This window comes from Leiobunum rupestre, chromosome 6, assembly GCF_980474605.1.
Source record: "Leiobunum rupestre chromosome 6, qqLeiRupe1.1.hap1, whole genome shotgun sequence".
Taxonomy (NCBI): Eukaryota; Metazoa; Arthropoda; class Arachnida; order Opiliones; family Sclerosomatidae; genus Leiobunum; species Leiobunum rupestre.
The window spans coordinates 49,526,890-49,546,798 of NC_143389.1; the positions used below are offsets into that span (position 1 = coordinate 49,526,890).

Genomic DNA, 19,909 nt, shown 5'->3' on the forward strand with positions numbered 1-19,909 from the left:
CCACTTGACAACTAACTAATAACCTAATTTCAAAACCTTTCCGGTTTTTTTTTCAAACCGCCATTTTCGTAAGCGGAAGATTTAATAAATTTCCCTTTTTTTATCTTTTAATAGACATTTGGAAAACGGCATAACCAATTACTTTAAATAAATTACGCAAAATGTAGAAATAGACCACTCAGATTTATAAAATCCCTCTTAAAGTTTTTTTGGCCATTTGAATTTAAAATATACAGTTTGGAAAATAGGTTGCGAATAGGGGAAATAACTTTTTTCATTTCAGCTGTTCATTTTTGCGGACTTCACCCAGGAAAAACCAGTGAAATGCGTTAAAAAGAAAATGGTATGAATACAAATTTATATAAAAACCAAAAGTTCCTACAGTCCCTAAGAGACAGAAATATGAGCTAGAAAAACTAAAATGACCGGTTTCGCCCTTTTGGGGCTCATCAGTACTGTGTGGGATTTCTGGTCTATCTCAAAATAGCAGCGGCTACGCTAGTATGATATTTGTTTGGTAGCATCTGTTTTCGGCAGCTAGAAAAAAACAGAAATCAGAACCTTACTGATGAGCCTCAAAAAGATAAAACCGGCTATATCCCTTACGAAAATTGGGAATCCAGTTGGATTAAAAAAAAATGTGTAGATCCAAATTTTGATCCAAATGATTATATTTCAAATAAAAAGTCCAACTTGTTAAAATGTTGCTCTTACGTCACAAGACGCAGCATTATTAGTATATTCTTCGCACGAGCGATTTGCACGCGCTTTTGAAAAATCTACATTCCTCTAACGACTGTAGAGCGCGCGCGTAGACTTGTAAAAGTAAGAGACTGTGACGTAAGAGCAACATTTGAACAATAAGGCCACGTTACTTTATAAAAAGAATTATTGATCCAATTACAATGTATAAAATTTAACTTTATTCCGATTTGATCAAAAGTATTTAATGAAAAAAATTTGTTCCAAACCGTGAATTAATTCAAACTGGATGTGTTTTGGATCCCAGTCAAAATTTGGAAATTTAATCAAATCATTTTCACACGGATACTAATACAGGGTAATTTATTTTAAATAAAAAACCACATTTAAATGAAATTGGTTTGAATTTGCATAATTCTGTACAATTCATCTTTACGCGTTTATTTTGGTCTATTGTTACTAAATGCGTACGCTTTTATTTAATCAAAAATTTTAACATTAACTCTTATCTGTCAGCTTTAGGACTAACTGCGCCGCAGTGGCACACCCAGTATTTTTTTCCGATGATTCCCGAAACATTTTTAGGTAATGATAACCAAAAATGTTTGCTTATTTTCTTCTACTTCCTGCGCGCCACTGAACTGCGGTGGTAGAAGTAGAGATGAAAATCACCACGAAGTTGGTACGTTGGAAATGGCACCTTTGGGGATTCGGAGTTTTCCACGATTTTTACCGAGAAAAACTATTCTAGATTTCGATTATTTTTTAAGAAGAAACTTTCTGTAGGTAGCCGCGGTATTATCGATAGGCGAGAGTGTCTGTTGTCGCCATCGGAGTCGAACTAAACGCATTTCGGTCAAGCGTAGTGTGGAGGCCCGAAGATGAAGACGATGGGTTAGCGGGATTTAGCCGGGAAATGATAGTTTTACGACCTCTAAACACGGATTTATGGCCGCTATTGCGAAGTCTCGTACACCCTTCTTTACGAGAGAAGAAAGATAAAAAAGGAGGGGGGGGGGGGCTAAAGAATGTCTCGGATGAAAATGAGACGCGCCTGATGAAGCTCGACCATTCTCAGTGACCATTAACGGGCCACCTTTCTCCCGTTTTGTTTTTATTTCGCGAGCCTTTCCGTGTTGGTTTTCACATTAAAAAAAAACAGGAAAACTCTGGCGCGTAAAAGATAAATTATTAAGGTTTAAAAATCTTCGTATTCGGTTCCCGAATTATACACTCTCGAGTTCTTAATAGAGATATTAAGTACGTATAAAAAAACGTGTAGGGAGGACGCGTACTCGAGGAAAAATATACTTCTTTCTACACGTTTCTTCTTAATGTCTCTTACGCGGGTACTTGGTTACTTTATTCCGGTTTAAGCATGAAGGGGTAGTCGAAGTCGGGCTACGGGAAATTGAAAATTATTTGTGACACTTTTATGAACGTAAATATAATGAATTTATGAATTTCTAAAGGAAACGAGTTGCACATCGAAATACCATTAAAGGGAATATAACCTCAAGTAGTTTTTTATGTTTTTTATGCTTTTTTATGTAAGAAATTTTGGCGGGAAGTCACTAAACAGCGACAAAAATATCTGAAGTCATAGGAGGGAGCGGGAAATGGTCGAAGTTTGGTGTTCCACACCTAAAACCTGAGGTTATATTCCCTTTAAGATAATTATGTATACTTTCTTGGAAATACAATAGTGTTATTGAGGTTTTGATTATAGGTAGGGTTCTGAAGTAATATTTAACAACTGGCGGTAAACACTATTTTGATATAAAACGAAAGAATTATAAACGTAGTCAGACTGCCACAAAATTTTCAGATTCAAATTCCCTGACTATTCCCTGTTTTCCCTAACCATTTTAAGAGATCTTCCTTGACTTTTTTAAGGCCAAGTTTTTATTTTATATTTTACTTTTTTTTAAGTTAATAAATTTAAATGGACTTGTATTTCAGTAAAAAATTAGTCAAACTTTCAAGGAAATAGATGATAATCATAGAATTTGTCAAAAATCTAAAGTAAAATTACCTTCCAAAAATTTCGAAAGAAAATTTAATTCCCTGACTTTTCCCTGAAGTTTTACTAATTCTTAAAATTCCCTGACCTTTCCTTGACTTTTTAGGACCATTTTTAAATTCCCTGATTTCCCTGTTTTGCCTGACGTAGGGCAAACCTAGTAGTAGATAAAGTAACATAAATTATTTACAATATTAATTTTCAATCAGAAACTTAAAAGGTTTCCCTCGTCATTTAAATAACGTTTAAGCACGGTTTCTGAACTTTTTTCAATTGATAATCAATGATTTTCTTAATTTCATGAATTTATATAAAATATAAATAATATTTGAGTTGTTAAGTTTCCGGAAATATTAAATGCGGACAAATTTCCGCAAATCGGAAAAATTTAAAATTTAAACATATATTACTTTTTAAGGGTTTTTATTCTAGACTAGTCTAGAGGTTTAGTTTTACTTTTGGATTCAACAAATTGATTGGTGTTCAGGGAGAAGTTAACTTCCAGGAGTACGATTCTTTTCAGTTTTTCCGCGCCTAAAAGTCAAGATTGTGGGCTCTTTAAAAACCGTTTACTTAGAGATAATTATTTTATATATAACCCCTAGGTAAGTGGTTCGAAAAAAATGAGGGTACCAGAGTTTTCATCCTCTACAGATAGCCCCAAACCTCATTTTTTTAATTATCTGAAGGAAAAGAGGGGTTGGTGGAAAATTGAGAAAAATAACCGGAACAAAAACATGAAACGGTGAGGACACTCAAGAGAGTTAACCTGCAAAGAGAGGAAGGTGGAAAATGCTTCGACTACCGTACTCGCTAAGGATCTATCTTGAGAATAAAAGTAAATGACAAAGCTGTACCTTCTGTGATACTAAAAAAAGTCAACTACGTTTTTTGGAAGGCTACCTGAAAACGCCTAGCGGCTAAGGTTGAATAATTTTGGGAACTGTTGGTTTAATACATTTTAATTTATGAATAAGCGACTAATTTAAAATTAAAAAATTCACAAATAATTAATAAAAAAATACCACCACTTCAAAATATACATTAGTACTTAAAGAAGAGTCAGGAAATTTTAAAGCTTTCGCATCTCTTTTGATTTTCAGCCATCCACTCTCTAGGTAAGGTAAATCCTTCAAAATCTTCCGTATACCCTAACACGTGCGCGCAAAATAATAAGATGGATAGAGGGAAAAATGTCATTTGGGTTGGGTCTTAACGCTTAATGTGAACCTCGGGGTTTAAGGTCTGGCTTTATAAATATTTTAAAATACACTTAAATAAAATACTTAAATTTGGTGCATTTCATAATTCTTCAGATAAGTATTTTACCACAGCGTAACCTCGGTTACTTATGGCGTCATTTTAGTTTTCTGTGTAAAGTACCAGAATAATAGTAATTTTCAAAGCCGATAGATGGTCATGGGGTTATTGAAACTAGCTTATTCGAATTATTGTAAATATAGCTTGTTGGGGTTAACGGTAATAGTTAGTGTAAGGAGCTGTTGGTTCGCGTGGCAGGAAGGTCTTGCCACCTAGGAGCAACAAACACAAGGAGAACGCAGCTAGCCATTAAGCACGCTAATGCAGATTTGTGTACAAATCTCATTGGACAAGCCTTTACGCTGAACGTTTTACGGGCGGGGGAAGACAATTTCCGAATTTTCCCCTTCCGACTGCAGCAGGCGCTAAAGCGTCTAGCCAATGAAAAATGTACACAAGAAAATCCACGACTTTTGACGGGTTGCGTTCTCCTTGTGTGGGCAGTGCTGTGTTTGTTGCTCCTAGATGCTACTGATTCCGTGGCCGAAACCGAAAAATCTCCAACAAAACCATGGGATTCTACTACTGAATTTAGTGTTTACATAGTTTTAAAAACACGCGCTCACGCTTATTATTTTTCTTGAGAATAGTTCTTCGAGATAATTTTTCTCACCGTGAGATCTCGCTAAAAAGCGTCAAAAGTAAAAAGATTCTTCTAAAGATGGCGGCTTACGAGAATGCCAAGAACGTTGTTAACTTAGCCTTTGACAATAAATATTATTTTTACAAGATTTCACGATCATATATGAAGGAAGAAAACATTTTATTTATTAATTTTATAATTTAAAAGAAAATATTTCTTTGGAAATTAACTTAACATTTTCGTCTACAAAAATATCATAATGTTTATTTTCTTCAGCATCAAATAAACTGACTAGAATATTAGCTGCCATTTTTATTTAAAATTTCCCCCCTTTTTGACCAAGTGAGAATGCTCGGAGGCATTCTCACTCTTCTCAAGAGAATACGATTACGTCACATCCTGTGAGAAGGACCGTCAAAATATTTAGAAATGATAATTCTCATTATCATGGCAAGGGACGAATTCTTAGAATTTTGACGCGACCCATATCTACAAGTATGATCTAGGTAGGATAGTGAGAACTATATTATCTAAAAGCTGCAGTGGGAAAAATTCAGTGAAAACCGTAGTCAATGACGTCACAAACTAGGCGCGATAAAATAAAATCCGCAGTAGGGAGCTGCAAGTAAATTTAATTTTAATATTTAATAAACTTAACGACGGTATTTCATCAAGTGAGTTTCATTTTCGGAAATCCCATCATCAAATGAACAAGAAAAATATAAAGTAGTTTAGTTTCTATTCCGAAAATCTATTTGCAACTTAATAATTACTCTTTAATATAAAAACATGTGCAACCAAAATTATAAATAAATTTAAATTAAATTGAACTAATAAAAGCAGGAAATTATATATTTATACACTTGGAATGTCTCAGGATCCATTGGCACCGTGCTGTGAAAGCGCCTTAAACCACATCGAATGTACGTAACGGGATTTTTAAAATTCATTCGCTAGCCGGGCCGTCGCTAAGAAACCGCCTCGAAAATGAAGTACAACCACTTGAAAAATAGGCTTACCAGATAATTAATTTCAAAAACCCTGATTAGTTTTCATACTAAAGACAATTCTGAGAATTTGTCATTTTCTTCTGGAAAATGGTCTAGTTCCGCGTATTGAGATGGTAGGAAAAAGGAAATTTGTTAAGTTAACTTCTATTATAATGTAGACTGGGCTCCGATTATATCGTAGCCAGTCATGAGCTAAACCTACGCAGTAAACCACGCCCGTTTCAGGGCAGTCATTCCAAGTGTATACTAGGTAGTTTCTTTTCGTTTGTTCCGGGATTTCGGAGTAGGGTAAGAAGAGTAAGGCTATGACGTCATTTTAGTTCGATTCTGTGGTGGCGAATAGTTTTAATCAGAGTAAAAATGTTATTCCAAAATGGCTGCCTATGGCCTTTTTAGTAGATAAATTCTGGCTAACAGACGACCAAATCCAATTTACACCTTCTTTTCAGAAGGAGTAAAAAGAGTATAACCCTAATACAAGTGAATAGTTTATGGGGCAGAGTAATTCTCATCCCCGGAACAGGCGAATAAAACGTTTTAGGGTAAAAAGAGTACACTTTTAGTCCGAGAACAGGCGAAAAGAAACCACCTACTTTATAACTTCCTGGTAAAACTAAATTTCAAACTCATTTGAAAAATCTTCAAATAAATAAATATATTAATAAATCTACAACAATCCTAATAAAATTACCTAAAATAAAAAGATAAGAACTACGTTCAAGCCGCGTGACCCGAAGGTGATCTTTAACTAGCCTATCAGAGGAGCAAATAAGATGGGGGAAAGAAAAGGGGATAAGCATTCTAACGGAGGAGAGGCGCGTTTAGCCTAGATTCAGCAGCGCGTACTGCAGCCTCCGAAGGCCTTGATATAGCACTATTCGATCTTGTAATGGTCTTCCAATAGGTATGCCAGAAATCAAGGCGATGGAATAAGGGGAAGGGGGTGTCGAAAGGGGGAAGAAAACTCGCGCCTTTGAGAAAATAAAAAATGATAAAAAAATAAATGGATGGGGAAGAAATAAGGGAGGGTGGGGGCGGGCAAAATGGTGGCACCCGGGGACATGAATGAGCGGAAAGAGAAGAAAGGACCACCCTTTCTTCGACCTTTAAAAGATTCTGGCGAAGGATGAAAATCTAATAAAGAGAGAAAAAAAGCGAAATGGACCAAAGAGGGGGGGTGTTAAAAATCTATATCTATATAAAAAAAATGAATATTTTCTCGGACGGCAAAAAAAATGCGAAAAAGAGGATTTTTACGGATTAAAACTTTGATTGCCAATGCTTTTACATAAAATTGAGATTTGGTTCTATATAACTCCTTTCAGATCGAGACTTTTAAGTGATTACCTTTTAATTTATAATGGGCTTCGACAAACTGACAAAAAATATATAGCGTCGTTTTCGGTTTTTTTAACTTACAAAATTAAATTCGAGATTACTTTTTCTTAAGATAGAGCTTAAAGGGAGTATAGCCTTCCCTGCTAAGGTTATACCTCTCTACATTATGATTATTTTAACTAATTTTAAACTACGTCAGGGACTTTTTTGATTTTTTAATAAAAATCAAATCAATCGATTTTTTTTAAATTAAATCGGATTTTATTTTTATTTTATTTTATTGAATTTATTGATTTTTATGCAATTGATGGCTCTTTTCCTGTATAATTAACGGATATTTTACTTTTATCAGCTAGCTGATCTTGAATTAAATGAAATCTTTATTGAATTTAATTACTATTTAATATTTTAGTTTGCTAAGATTTTCTATGTATTTTATTTTTTTTAAGAAACTATTTTTGTAATTTTTTATTCCTACATTAAAATACATTGTATGATTTAAAAAATTTAATCGGTTGATTTAAATCTTGATTTTAATTATGATTTAAATCAATTTTTTTTTCAAAAAAAGTCGGTTGATTTAAATCTTGATTTTAATTATGATTTAAATCAATGATTTTCCCAAAAAAATCGGTTGATTTAAATCTTGATATTAATCAAATTGATTTAAATCAGTCAACCCTGGTACGTCATTATTGTACCAATAAAGGTGATGTCAGATAATCACTAACATTTTCATCTAAGTAGTTTCGGTTTCAATATCTATAATGTAAAGTAGCATCGTCTGCTATCCGCTATCCGCCATTGATTTTCAAATTACACCATTAGCTTCTATTTCATTTACTACGCAATAGATACTCAGAAAGAAATAAAGCTAACTAAATTCCCGTAAAAATCAAGGTGTAAAAATTGTGCTTTAAAAAGCTAATAAAATTAAAAGTAGAGTGGAGGAAACCTCGTTCTGTTCGGTTAAATGAAGCCACATTAAAAACGCGTTAGTTGCAGGTTTTTTATAAAGATGCGAAGGTATTCCCACTACACCGCTAGGGGCGTTGAAAACGCTATACTTATGTGACTCCCCGTTATAAACAAGACTGATAAAGATATATAAAATATCAACACTTGTAATCTGAGCTCTTGGAGAAGGATGGCTTTTTATTACGACTCGCTTAATTTAAAAAGGAAATAAATTTAATATTTGCGCCGACACACAATAGGATAAAAGATGTAGTGGAGGAATAAAAATATTTCGTGGGATACAAAAATCTATTTCTTAAAATTTCCCACACAATAACTAAAATTAGTGTTGTTAATTTTCCGGAAAAATAAAAATTTGAAACATAAATAACCTTATCGATATAAAATGTCTAATATCAGTAAACATACTACAAAACATTAATAGCGTTACATTGTTAATCAGTTTAAACTAGTCTAGAGGTTTAGTTTTACTTTCTGATTCGAAAAAATGAGGTGAAAATACCGCTTTATTTCAATTTGCAAACAATATATTAGACTAACCATGGAATTAAAACTTTTTTTTATTTTTTTTCGGAAAAATACGGAAAAGTTTCCGGAAAAAAGGCCTCGGTCATTTTCCGGAAAATTTTCCGAGCGGGAAATTTTCCGACTTACAACACTAACTAAAATATATTCAATTGAATTTTTTCTTTGGGTCTTAGTTTTTCCTCTTATCCAAATCAAAGAGAATATAGACCTGATACCCTAGATCCGAAATCACTGCTCTGCACGTAGACAATAGCGTTTACCCACTTCCAGTCAGAATTCCGACCAAATTAGCTCCATAGTTACCATGGTAACCAACTATAGATAGCGCCCCGCAGCAACCGATGGAGACCGATATTTCGGAAGTTACGTGCCGGAAGTGGGTAATCGCTTCGTTACAAAACCGTCAATCAGAAAGCTCTCAGAATTCGAATCCATAATTACATAAGTAACATAATAGAAATAAGTACGACACTTCCTATTGTTTTAATGCTAACATTCTCTATCTGCTCCCACTTGGACAAAAAACCTAACCTAGTACCCGACTATATTATATTTGTCAAAATTTATCCATAATTACATAAGTAACATAAAAGTAATAAGTATGACACTTCCTATTGTTTTATGCTAATTTCATGGTCGAACCTTTTTTCGACACTAACATTTTCACCCAGCTCCGACTTAGACTCGCACTCAAACTGAGTAGTATCAGGAATCCATACCTCTACTTGGAATGCTTATCGCGTATGGTAAGATCACTCCGACGGCTTTGGCCCATACGTGGGAAAACCTCCGGAGGGAACGTCGGAGGGCTGAAGGGCATAACGTTAATTTCCATGAGGCCCACAAAGCCCTCCGGAGGTTTGCCCATGTATGCTTTGGCCCCGCCTACGAGAAAAAAATCCCGTCAGCCACATAAGCCTCGTTCACACTAGATACTTTGGAAACTGTTTTAAACGGTTTCGAAAAGTCAAATTGTAAAATTTTGAAGTTAATTGTATTTATCGTTTCCTATTAATCCAGTTGATACGGAAATTTTATAAATTGACCCTTCAAAACCAATCAAAACGTTTCCAAAGTGTCTAGCATTGAATTGGGAATAATACCGCTAGAATTACAATTACGATTTCGGTTGCCTTGGTTAGGCGGGACCTAATCTGATAAGACTGTACGAAATTAATCTTTATAATTAGGCGGTAGTGCCATCTATATTTTGTAAAGTTATATGGCTAAAAATAAATATTTATTAGCTAACTCACCGTAACTTGAGTTAAAAAGGATCGTGTTGACAGAATAAAATAATTTTTAAACAACTTCAAAGGTTTGTTTGTTACGAGAAATCATACATTTCAATTTCGCCTCAGATTCGCGAAAAAATTCAATTGCAATATAGTTGCCACCAATAGAGACAGATGCCCCCACGGTAGAACGATAAAGTTGATAAAGTCTCCTTATGAAACGAAATTGGTCCCACGCCAGTCAGATTTAGTTGTACCACTATTTATTCCCAACTCAATGGTGTCTAGTGTAAACACGGCTATAGAGACGAAAATCTGCCGCGATAAGCATTCCAAGTAGAGATATGGATTCCTGGTAGTATATAATTGTCCTCGGTAGTAGTATATTACGCCATAGGCATATTTAAGCACTAGGGGGCACTGTGCTGAGAACTAAACCTAGATTACGCAATTGCTCTGAAAATCAGTTTGATGATTTTTTTTCAAATAAAGCACGTGTCGTTTTCAAAAATTAAAAGAAAACTGTGACGCGCTAAAAAGGCTGGTTACCTGAAAGTCAACCTGATCGTGGTTTCCCAGGCGCTTGGTTGGATTGCTTTGTTCAGCGGCCAAATCCTGGGCATGTTTTAACAAGACGTTCTTGAACTCGGCCTCGGTATGGACTTCCAAAAGCCTCTGCCGGAAGTCCATGTCCGCGAAGATTGTGGCGAATGTCCGACCCGTCTCCAGGGCGTTCTTCGTCCCTTTCTGCAACGACGCAAAAAAATGAGAAATTAATTCATTAATTAGCGACAAAATGTAACGAAAAAACACCCCAATTAATCGTAAGTTAATTAAGGAATACGTTATTATAATTTATGGTATAAGAGATTTTGCCTCCACGAAAATGGTCTCAATGTTTCAAAAGATACGATACGGTAAAGAACCATTTAGCTACATAGAACATAAATACTAAAAGCCTTAGGGCCCGGTGCAGAGACATTTTTAAGAATCGTCAAATTGCGATTCATCCATCGCCAAATTAACAGAAAACGCGCGTGCTATCGAACTTCGCGCCAAATCGGTGTGCAGAGACATCTCGCTGGCAAAAATAACAGAAAGTCGCTCTGTTTATTTTGCGAGTGGTCTTTGGCACTCGCTAAGCGCGAAAAGACGCAAAAATGGCAGAGTTTGTTTCTCTGATTGCCTTGCAGAGAGCCCAGGAAATAAATCGAGGAATAGACATTGAACGCGATTTAAATAGAGAAAGAGTATATCATGAAAGACCAGATCCTTTGGAATTATCTGAACGTGAGTTTTTAGCTCATTATCGCCTTCCAATTAACAGGAATCGCGAAACGTCTCTGCACCACGCCCTTAAAGTCCAAAAAACCTTAAAAGAATAAACGGCTTCGACTTCAAACGGCAGTTAGAAAAAAAATCTATTCAGTTCAATTTAAAAAATAACAAGCGGGTCCTTTTATTAAAAAGCTCTGTAGAGAGATTGAACCAAAGTATCAACTTTATCGCATTTTACCACGCAACGGATAGCTTCTCAGACTATAAACAAAAATCCATACTTATTTTTATCAACCTAAACCCCCACCCCCGGGTTCTATAAAAAGTTCTATCCCCCTTCACTTTATAGGAAAAAAAATAGACGAAAGATCTCTTCGCCGTTACATCAAACGTACACGGACATGTAAAACAAAATTGGTTCCAACAAGAAGAGAGCTTGAAAACTTGATAGTCCGTTTTTCCACACCATCCCACTACTCAAGCCCATCTTCATCCTGTTCCCGAGAACGCGGAGAGGGGAAGAAAAGAATGGAGTCTTATCAGGAATAAACGAAGCTCGTTTTGGCGCTATTCGGAAAACGGCGGAGAGGAGGGGGGGATCTTTTTTAAGGAAGAAATTTTTTCTTTCCTCTCCATCTCCTTTCTTTTCTCGTCTGTCGCTCATTTCCAGAGGCCCGTGAAAAGCAAATTGTATTGGTCGAAGCAAAAAAATCCCCCCCCCCCCCTTAAATTGAACAAGATAGGGCCTGGCCGATCAAACTCTTTCTCCACTAGCGTCTCTTTTTACTCTCATCTTAAACATTGCGTCATTTTTCTCGGAGGGCCTCGCTAAGGATGAGAAATATTTGAAGACGCGATGAAGGAAAAAAAGGTTTCTTGCGGAAGAAGATTGAAGGATGGACGTGTTTTAAACCTAAGCGACATTTTTTGACAAGGGTTAAAAAGATGTTGACTTTCGGGAGCTGAATGTATAAATTCGTAATATAAAGGAGCGCTATTAAACGAGGTATTAAAGACAGTCTTTTCTTTCGACTGTGCTTTTGACGACGCGACGGCGGATTCGGTGCTAAAGAATGAAGAGTCAAATTAATCGGAATATTTTGGGATCCGCCAGCTGTATTGAAGCGAGGAAAATGTTTTTGCTTTTCTATCTTGATGGAAATTATGGGAGGCTTTGTTGATGGAATTTTTTTCATTTAAAAGGGAATCTAACCTTTACGGTCGACCCGAACAATTTTGGGAATTACCTCTGCAATAAACCACTAATCAGGGCCATACATCGGTGGCTCCGGCCTCCAGTCTCCAGTCTCCGGGTCCGGAGACTTGCGATTTCTATCGGAGACTGAAGGCTTCTAGTCGGGATGGAGACTGGAGACCTAAAGACGGAGGCCTCAAGTCGGGATGGGGACTGGAGACCTAAAGACCGGAGGCTTCTAGTTGGGATGGAGACCGGAAGCCTCTAGTCGGGATGGAAACTGGAGACCTAAAGACGGAGGGCTCTAGTCGGAATGGAGACCGGAGACCTAAAGACCGGAGGCATCTAGTCGGGATGGAGACTGGAGATCTAAGTACGGAGGCCTCTAGTCGGGATGGAGACCGGAGACCTAAAGACTGGAGGCATCTAGTCGGAATGGAGACCGGAGACCTAAAGACTGGAGGCCTCTAGTCGGAATGGAGACCGGAGACCTAAAGACTGGAGGCATCTAGTCGGAATGGAGACCGGAGACCTAAAGACTGGAGGCCTCTAGTCGGAATGGAGACCGGAGACCTAAAGACTGGAGGCCTCTAGTCGGAATGGAGACCGGAGACCTAAAGACTGGAGGCCTCTAGTTGGGATGGAGACCGGAGGCCTCTAGTCGGGATGGAGACTGGAGGCCTTGGATATTAGCCTAGCTGATATTATTATTAACATGTCAAAAGCCATATTTATTGGAACTCTTCGGGGAATGGTCACCAGAAAAACTAAAAGGTTATATTCCTTTTAAGGGTTAAAGTACGCGATATTTCGTAACTCAGACGCCTAAAAACCTTCGCGAAATCGTAGGGGTTTCTATTCTCATTTCTTCATCACTTTCAATTCAATGGGCTCATTTTCAACCATCTCCTTTTGAAAGAGAGATAAAGAAAAAATGATTAAATTCATCTAATTTCTAGTTCATTCTTTGCAATTTCTCTTATTTGCGCTCTCTTTTCCCCTCGCTGTCGGGTATAGCCAAGGAAGGAGATTAATCAGTAAAAGAAGCGAGCTCAGCGCTTTGGGCCCTAATTACCAATTTACAGCCTAAATTGTCCCAAATCCTTTATAGTAAAACCCTAACGGGGGAGGGGGGGGGGCATATAGTCAAGCACTCTTTACCAAAACAATTTCGGACCAAACGAGATTCGCATACAGTTTACGTCTCTCGGCCAACAAATTTGCCCCCTAGCCCCGTTTCCGCAAAAAGGAACGATAGAAAAAAAGGGAGCGATCGGCGCCACGATCATCGAGTCGCGGACTTTACCCGTAAGCCAGCCTTTAAGAACGGTATCAACTGGGACTGGGTTTCAGTGGCATTATAGAGAAAGGGGACGCTGGGGAGGGGGGGGGGGTAGAAATGCATTAGTTCCGTACATGGGTAGTCGGTTCGGGCAACTGTTGTTACGATTCCCGCGCGCTGCTGCTGGAATTGGTCGTGGCCAATTCTTTTGTCCGAAATCGCGTATATACCCCTTATTGGCAGTCTTCCCCTTCTTTCGCGGGACCAGTAATCGATTCCTTATGTCGGCAGGAAAGTAACTAACGCCATACCCCCTCACGGTAGGGTAGAGGGAGCCGCGATATATACTAGCTGGCTTTATACATATCTATCGTAGAATACGCCTTTGGCTTTATACATATCCCGCGCCTTTTTCTACCTTTTACGCATCAGCCACAGCCAGGAATCTTCAACGTGGGATCTGTGCAGTCGCGTTATTTAATACGGGAGCTGCAGTCTTCGTCATTGAAACGCGCCGGGCCCGTTTCCCCCTTCTCTACTTTTGAAGGTTTCCCGCAGATAACCCGAGATGGGCCCTTCTCCGCACGGACACTAAACGTCCATCGGAAGCTTCCTTGGCAGAAGCAATCGACAAGTTCTTTCTCTTCTCTACGCTGTCTTGTTTTTCTCTTCTTTTCAAAGGCTTTTACGACGAAACTAGTTGGACCACGATGATGAAAGCGTTCCCCGTACCCAATTCAAGCCTACTATAGAACTAAACGTACTCCAAACCCTCGATGATAGTCGCGAGTGACGAGCCGGAAGTTAGCTAACGGTGTCATCTAGCCACGTTGGATAAACCTATATACCAAACGAACCAACGCAAAACCGTATATTTTGATAATATTTAAACTGTTTTTTCATGAGGCCTAGTTAAATGGATGGGCTTTATTTTATTTTTTAAATAGATATTAATTTAAAATCTATTTAGAACTAATTTACAATTTAGACAACTAAATGCTTCATAAAAATTATTTGAAATAGCCATTTGACGTCACACTTTTAACATCGTTCTAGATACTTATAGCGTCTTATAGATAATAATAATAATCAGCTAGGCTAATACCCAAGTCATCTAGCGACTTTCAATGACATTAATTCAGATGGCCGGGTTACAATGCGTAGGAGGGTGGTGGCCAGCCCTTCTAGCTACGCGAGCCAACAGCTCCCTACACTAACTATTACCGTTAACCTCTACAAGTCTTTATGGAAGGGGAAATGGAAGAACTCTACGGAAAACCCCTTTAACCAGTGGGGAGAGAACTTGCAAAATCAACGCGGAAGGAATGGATCAGAGTTTTCACCCAGTGCCACAAGCTGTGATCGAACCCGGCTCTTCTTGCTGCGAGTTGAAAGTGCTAACCACTCCGCCACCCCATGTTAATTATAATAGATTCAACACTTCTAAACAAGTATCAATTTGCTATTTTATAATTTGCTTATTTTATGTGAGCGTTACTCAATGTTTAGGAGGTGCGTTGCAACAGTAATATAAACTCGTGTCCTACAATTATTCATTGTCCTACTTGAGTGAAAGAGGGAGATTTTAGGTTGTCAACAGCGCCCTCTATTGCAAAAGCTCGTGATAAAAATAAAAACGAAAAAATGGGATCGATTAATTATGTAAAAAATTTAATACAATTTATTTACTATTTGAAATTTGAAAATTAATTTTTTTTAAAATAAAATTATGGCTATCTTTACTCAATTCAATTTACAAACTTTATCAATAGGTTAATTAGATGGTGTTTGCAATAACGATGGGAAAAGCAAGTCTGACTTGTGAGCACCATCGGAAGGATTCCGTAATCCAACCTACTGTAATCGAATAACCCTGCTTTAACAATACAGCGCGATGCTAAGGGAGTTCTTCCCCCATCTGGTGGCAGAATATGTTAATTCATATTAACAGGGTGTACCATTAAACAATAATGAATTCAGGTACATAAGAATACGGGGTATAGCATTAGCCTCTTGTAGCACTCTTGTTTACTTTGTAGCGAATGTTCGTCGGCTTTTAATCAGGAAACGTAAACATCATCAGTTAGAAAATGTGTCACGAAAAATCGAAAGTCGACGAGCTTTCGATACAAAATACTCTGTAATCCCGCATTCTTAAGTACCTGAATTCATTCTCGCTTTAAACGATAGAATCGATGGTCCGCCGTCACATTTAAAGGAAACCTATTCCGTTATTGAGCGAAGAAGATTGTTCTCGGGTCGATGGCCAAAAGGACTGGCTGATGGGCAGCTCTAAGTCAGCGTCTTTACGGGGATGACCAGTTTCAACAAAGAGGGAAGGTTCGGACAGTCGCGCCCGCATTTCCGAAAGCTAATAAAAGTAGAGCGAGTTCCAGTAAACACAAAAACCTCTTCTGGATGGAATTGTCGGAAGGAAGAATGACCAACAACAAAAAAAGCGAGCAAGGAATAGTGGCGGCGGCGGCGGCGAGACTTAATCAATGAATCTATATTGTCCGAATTAAGTAATGGGAAGAAATAAGGTTTTTTAGATTAAAAGACTCGATGGAATTCGCCTAAAATGGGGATGGCCAAGATGGACCCAGATAATCTTAATTGGCTTCTCTACTAATAAAGACAATAACGGATCGAGGCAATTGAGAACCCCGAGAGTAGCGGTGCAGGATTGTTCAACAAAAACCTAACGTTTCCCGTTTATGATAAGTCTCTGAAGCGGCTTGCGTAGATTCTCTTGATCGTTATTGGACATGGAAACTTTCCCAATTTCGACATAAAGGGGTTTCTCACGAGTTCTTAGGTTTTCCCTTTCCATAAAAACTTGCTGAGAATAGAGCTCGGCGAAACAGATAAATTAACCGCTAAAATTTCGATTAACCATAAAAATAACGATTAACTGTTTATTCGTGGATATTATCTAGACTAAAAAGCAATTTAACATGTAAAAATAATAGATTTTTTCGGATAATTTGTGGATAAATGTGTGTTTTGGATAAAAATAAATAAAGTGATTATTTCTTATCCAAACGCCGAGCTCTAGCTGAGATTAACGGTAATAGTGAGTGTAGGGAGCTGTTGGCTCGCGTGGAATGAAGGGTAAAAAATCCAATAATCAGCTAGGCTAATACCCAAGGCACCACCTTAGGCCTAAGCAAAAGTGTATAATATTGTAACATAAGTGTTACACTTCTTATTATTCCCATGAAAAAGTTTTACTGAGAGCTATTCACAAAACAGACTGCATTACGGGCTTCGTCACCGTTTTGCGTCCGCTTGCTATCGCCTTACGCGTAGCCTTTGACAGCCCCTCGCTAGGGGGAGATTTTCTTATTGGGATGACGTCACTCCGTAACTAGCTCTTAGTAATATATTCCCCAAAGTGACAAACTTATGGAACAATATCATAGACTTATGACCTAAGTCATCAAGCGACTTTTTAAATCCATTAATTCAGGTGACCGGGTTACAATGCGAACCAACAGCTCCCTATACACTAACTATTACCGTTTACCTCAACAAGTTTTGGCGGAAGGGGAAACTGAAGAGATAGGTGGAAAACCCCTTGAACCAGTGCGGAGTACTCATCGCAGAAGGAGTTGTTCCAATTTTTCACACAGTGGCACAAGCTGGGATCAAACCCGGCTCCTCTTGCTGCGAGGCGAAAGTGCTAACCACTCCACCACAACACCTTTTTCCACCACCACCCTGTGCAATTTAACCCGGCCACCTGAATTAAAGGCAATAAAAGTCGCTAGATGATTTGGACCTAGGGTGGTACCTGGGGTATTAGCCTAACTGGATATAATACATATTTTGGTCTCAAAATGCTTCTTGGAAATTTGTGATATTTCGGGTGAACTTCTCAAAGGGAATAATTTATTAGAATGGGGCTTTAAATAGCTTTTTCCTTCGTAAAATATTAGTGATAAAGTTCTGATGTTTTATGGTTAAAAATAAAAAATTAATATTTATTATTATTATTTATTATTTACTTCATAAAACTGGATATGAAAACCCACCCGGTTTATCTTAATTTTAACATTAAATATTAATTTGTTTTCGAAATTGCGTGTATCAAATCAGAAAGAACAAGTCAATAGAGCCAAATACTATATTTGCTTGTTAACAAGGACATTTTACGCTATACATTTTTTATTGCTGGTAACTCAAGCGTAAGGGGTCTAATCAAAAACGTATAAGGTTACTGAGAACGTAAAGTCTATTTTCCAGGTCCACTAGGACGATCTACCAAAGAGTATAAAAACTACGTTACCTAGAGATATAATGACGGTCGAAAGCAGTAAAGGAAGTTGTAGCAACCGGGGGGGAAGGCACTCAGTGAATTTGCACTTAAATTTTCGGTACCGCAGCGCCACTACGGCAGTATTTAGTACAATAAATAATAAAACCGGAGAAAAATGGCAGTTACGGTGTTGCGGAGGTGCTAAATTTGGCATTTTGGATATTTAATTGTCTAATATCTGTCAATTCAAAAAAGTGACAGTAATTGGTTACTGTTTCGTGATTTTTTTAGTTAGAATTTGTGGATTCGTTGTTTCGGTGTTTATTTTCAAAAAGTGAAGAATAAGGCGTTTGTTCTCTAACGTTGCCAAGTCCTAAAGGTAACCAATTCCTTAAGGAATTTTCAAGAATGTTGAACTAAATCAAAATGATTGCCACTTAAAACTGCCGTAGTGGCGCTGCGGTACCGAAATTTGAAGCGCAAATTCACTGAGTGCCTTCCCCCCCGGTTGCTACAACTTCCTTTACTGCTTTCGACCGTCATTATATCTCTAGGTAACGTAGTTTTTATACTCTTTGGATCTACTATCTAAGCTCCTCAAAGGTGACTCTAACATTATTTTCAGGGTAGAGCTATTGTAAGTTGAAGCGCATTTCTATGGCTATGTTCCCTACACAATCAAAGATATTGAATATTACACTCCTTTCACTCGTAGCACTGGACACTCTAAATTTAGCATTATTTTGAAATATTTAAAGGAGCATAAAACCAATAGTTTCCTTTTCAGTAATTTCGGATACTTCAATTTTACATTTGAAAGAGACTAAATTAAAAAAATGAAATCTGTACCACGATTGACAAACCGAAATTGTGGGGCATCTGGGTTTCATATCTTATTAGGGGTCAGATAATTACCATTTTTCTAATAATGTCACTAAACTGTTTCTTCATATCGAAAAATGATTTTCTATGACTCTTGTGTTTGGTCTAAACTCTAAGCGCGCTGTTTGGGTCGTGTACGTACAAATTTATGTTACTACATGTAGCTAGTTCTGTAGCTTTGCCTCAAATTGTATCAAATCTTAAAGGGTACTTCAAGCAATATGGCCTCACAAACTCCTATTGTCCCAGTTTATTGACTAATAAATATTTTTATGAAAAACAAATAAACGAATTTCAATAACCGCACCGCCATCTGTCGGCTTTAAAAATAACTAGTACGATGGTACTTGTCACAGCAAAGGGAAGCCTAAGCTGACGTCATAGGTCACCAGGGCCGGATTAACCAATAGGCCGAATAGGCCTAGGCCAAGGGCACCAAGCCTACAAGGGGCACCAAGAGTACAAAACTTTAACCATTTGCTTTTCACAAAATATTTCCCGGAGTTATTTTAGTAAATGCGTCCACCCCTATGAACCAAAATCGTCTAGCCCCTGACGTCTGACGACATACTAAATCTGGCGGCAAAATGAATTTTCGTTCCATTTTTCAATTATAAATTGAGGAAGCGCCTAGCTCGCTTCGCTCGCTATTGAAAGGGGGGCACCAAAATTAACTTGGGCCTAGGGCCCCATAAAGTCTTAATCCGGCCCTGTAGGTCACCGAGGTCACGCTGAGGTATGAAGTCAACGTACCAACGGCGTCTCCTTTTTCGTCTAACCACGCGTGTGTCAGATATTTTTGAAACTCTCGTATTAGTGATATTCAGCATCCTCATCCCATTTTAGATAATATGTAGTATTACCAAAACTGCCGAGTTTAATTAAAATTAATTCATTATATTATAGTTACAAACCAACGTTTGAACTGTATAAAATTCACCGTGGTTTTAATATTACACTACAAATTCTAACGCCTTTTTCGTGGTACCGTTATCCGCGTTTAGCAATTTTCTCGACTGCCTCTACCCATTTCCACTATTAAACGTGTCATGTTGAGTTCCAGACGCCTACACCGCAATTATCAACCTATACTTTGAAACTTTAATTGGTATAGCAGAGCACGATAGCTTCAGATTTTAGCTTTTCAAACTCCAACATATTTTTCCAAATAAATTATCCAGTGAAAAGAGAGGGAAATAAATTGGTGTCTACACATTGCTAGAAATCGTACGTTTTAGGACGAATTTTAATTAATTCATCCAAAGTCGCTTCTTCGACAAACAAATTAAACTAA

The 19,909-nt window shown here is 37.6% G+C and overlaps 1 protein-coding gene across 5 annotated transcripts in view; it reads right to left on the reverse strand.

Annotated features, from left to right (window-relative positions):
- The window catches only part of LOC149941335 (solute carrier family 4 member 11-like), a 139,580-nt gene that overhangs the window by 16,281 nt on the left and 103,390 nt on the right, over positions 1-19,909 (reverse strand). For all 5 annotated transcript variants that reach the window (XM_090177766.1, XM_090177765.1, XM_090177764.1 and 2 more), the window contains one exon: positions 10,267-10,464. In XM_090177766.1, the coding sequence (XP_090033892.1) occupies positions 10,267-10,464 (198 nt within the window). The remainder of the gene's footprint in view (positions 1-10,266; positions 10,465-19,909) is intronic.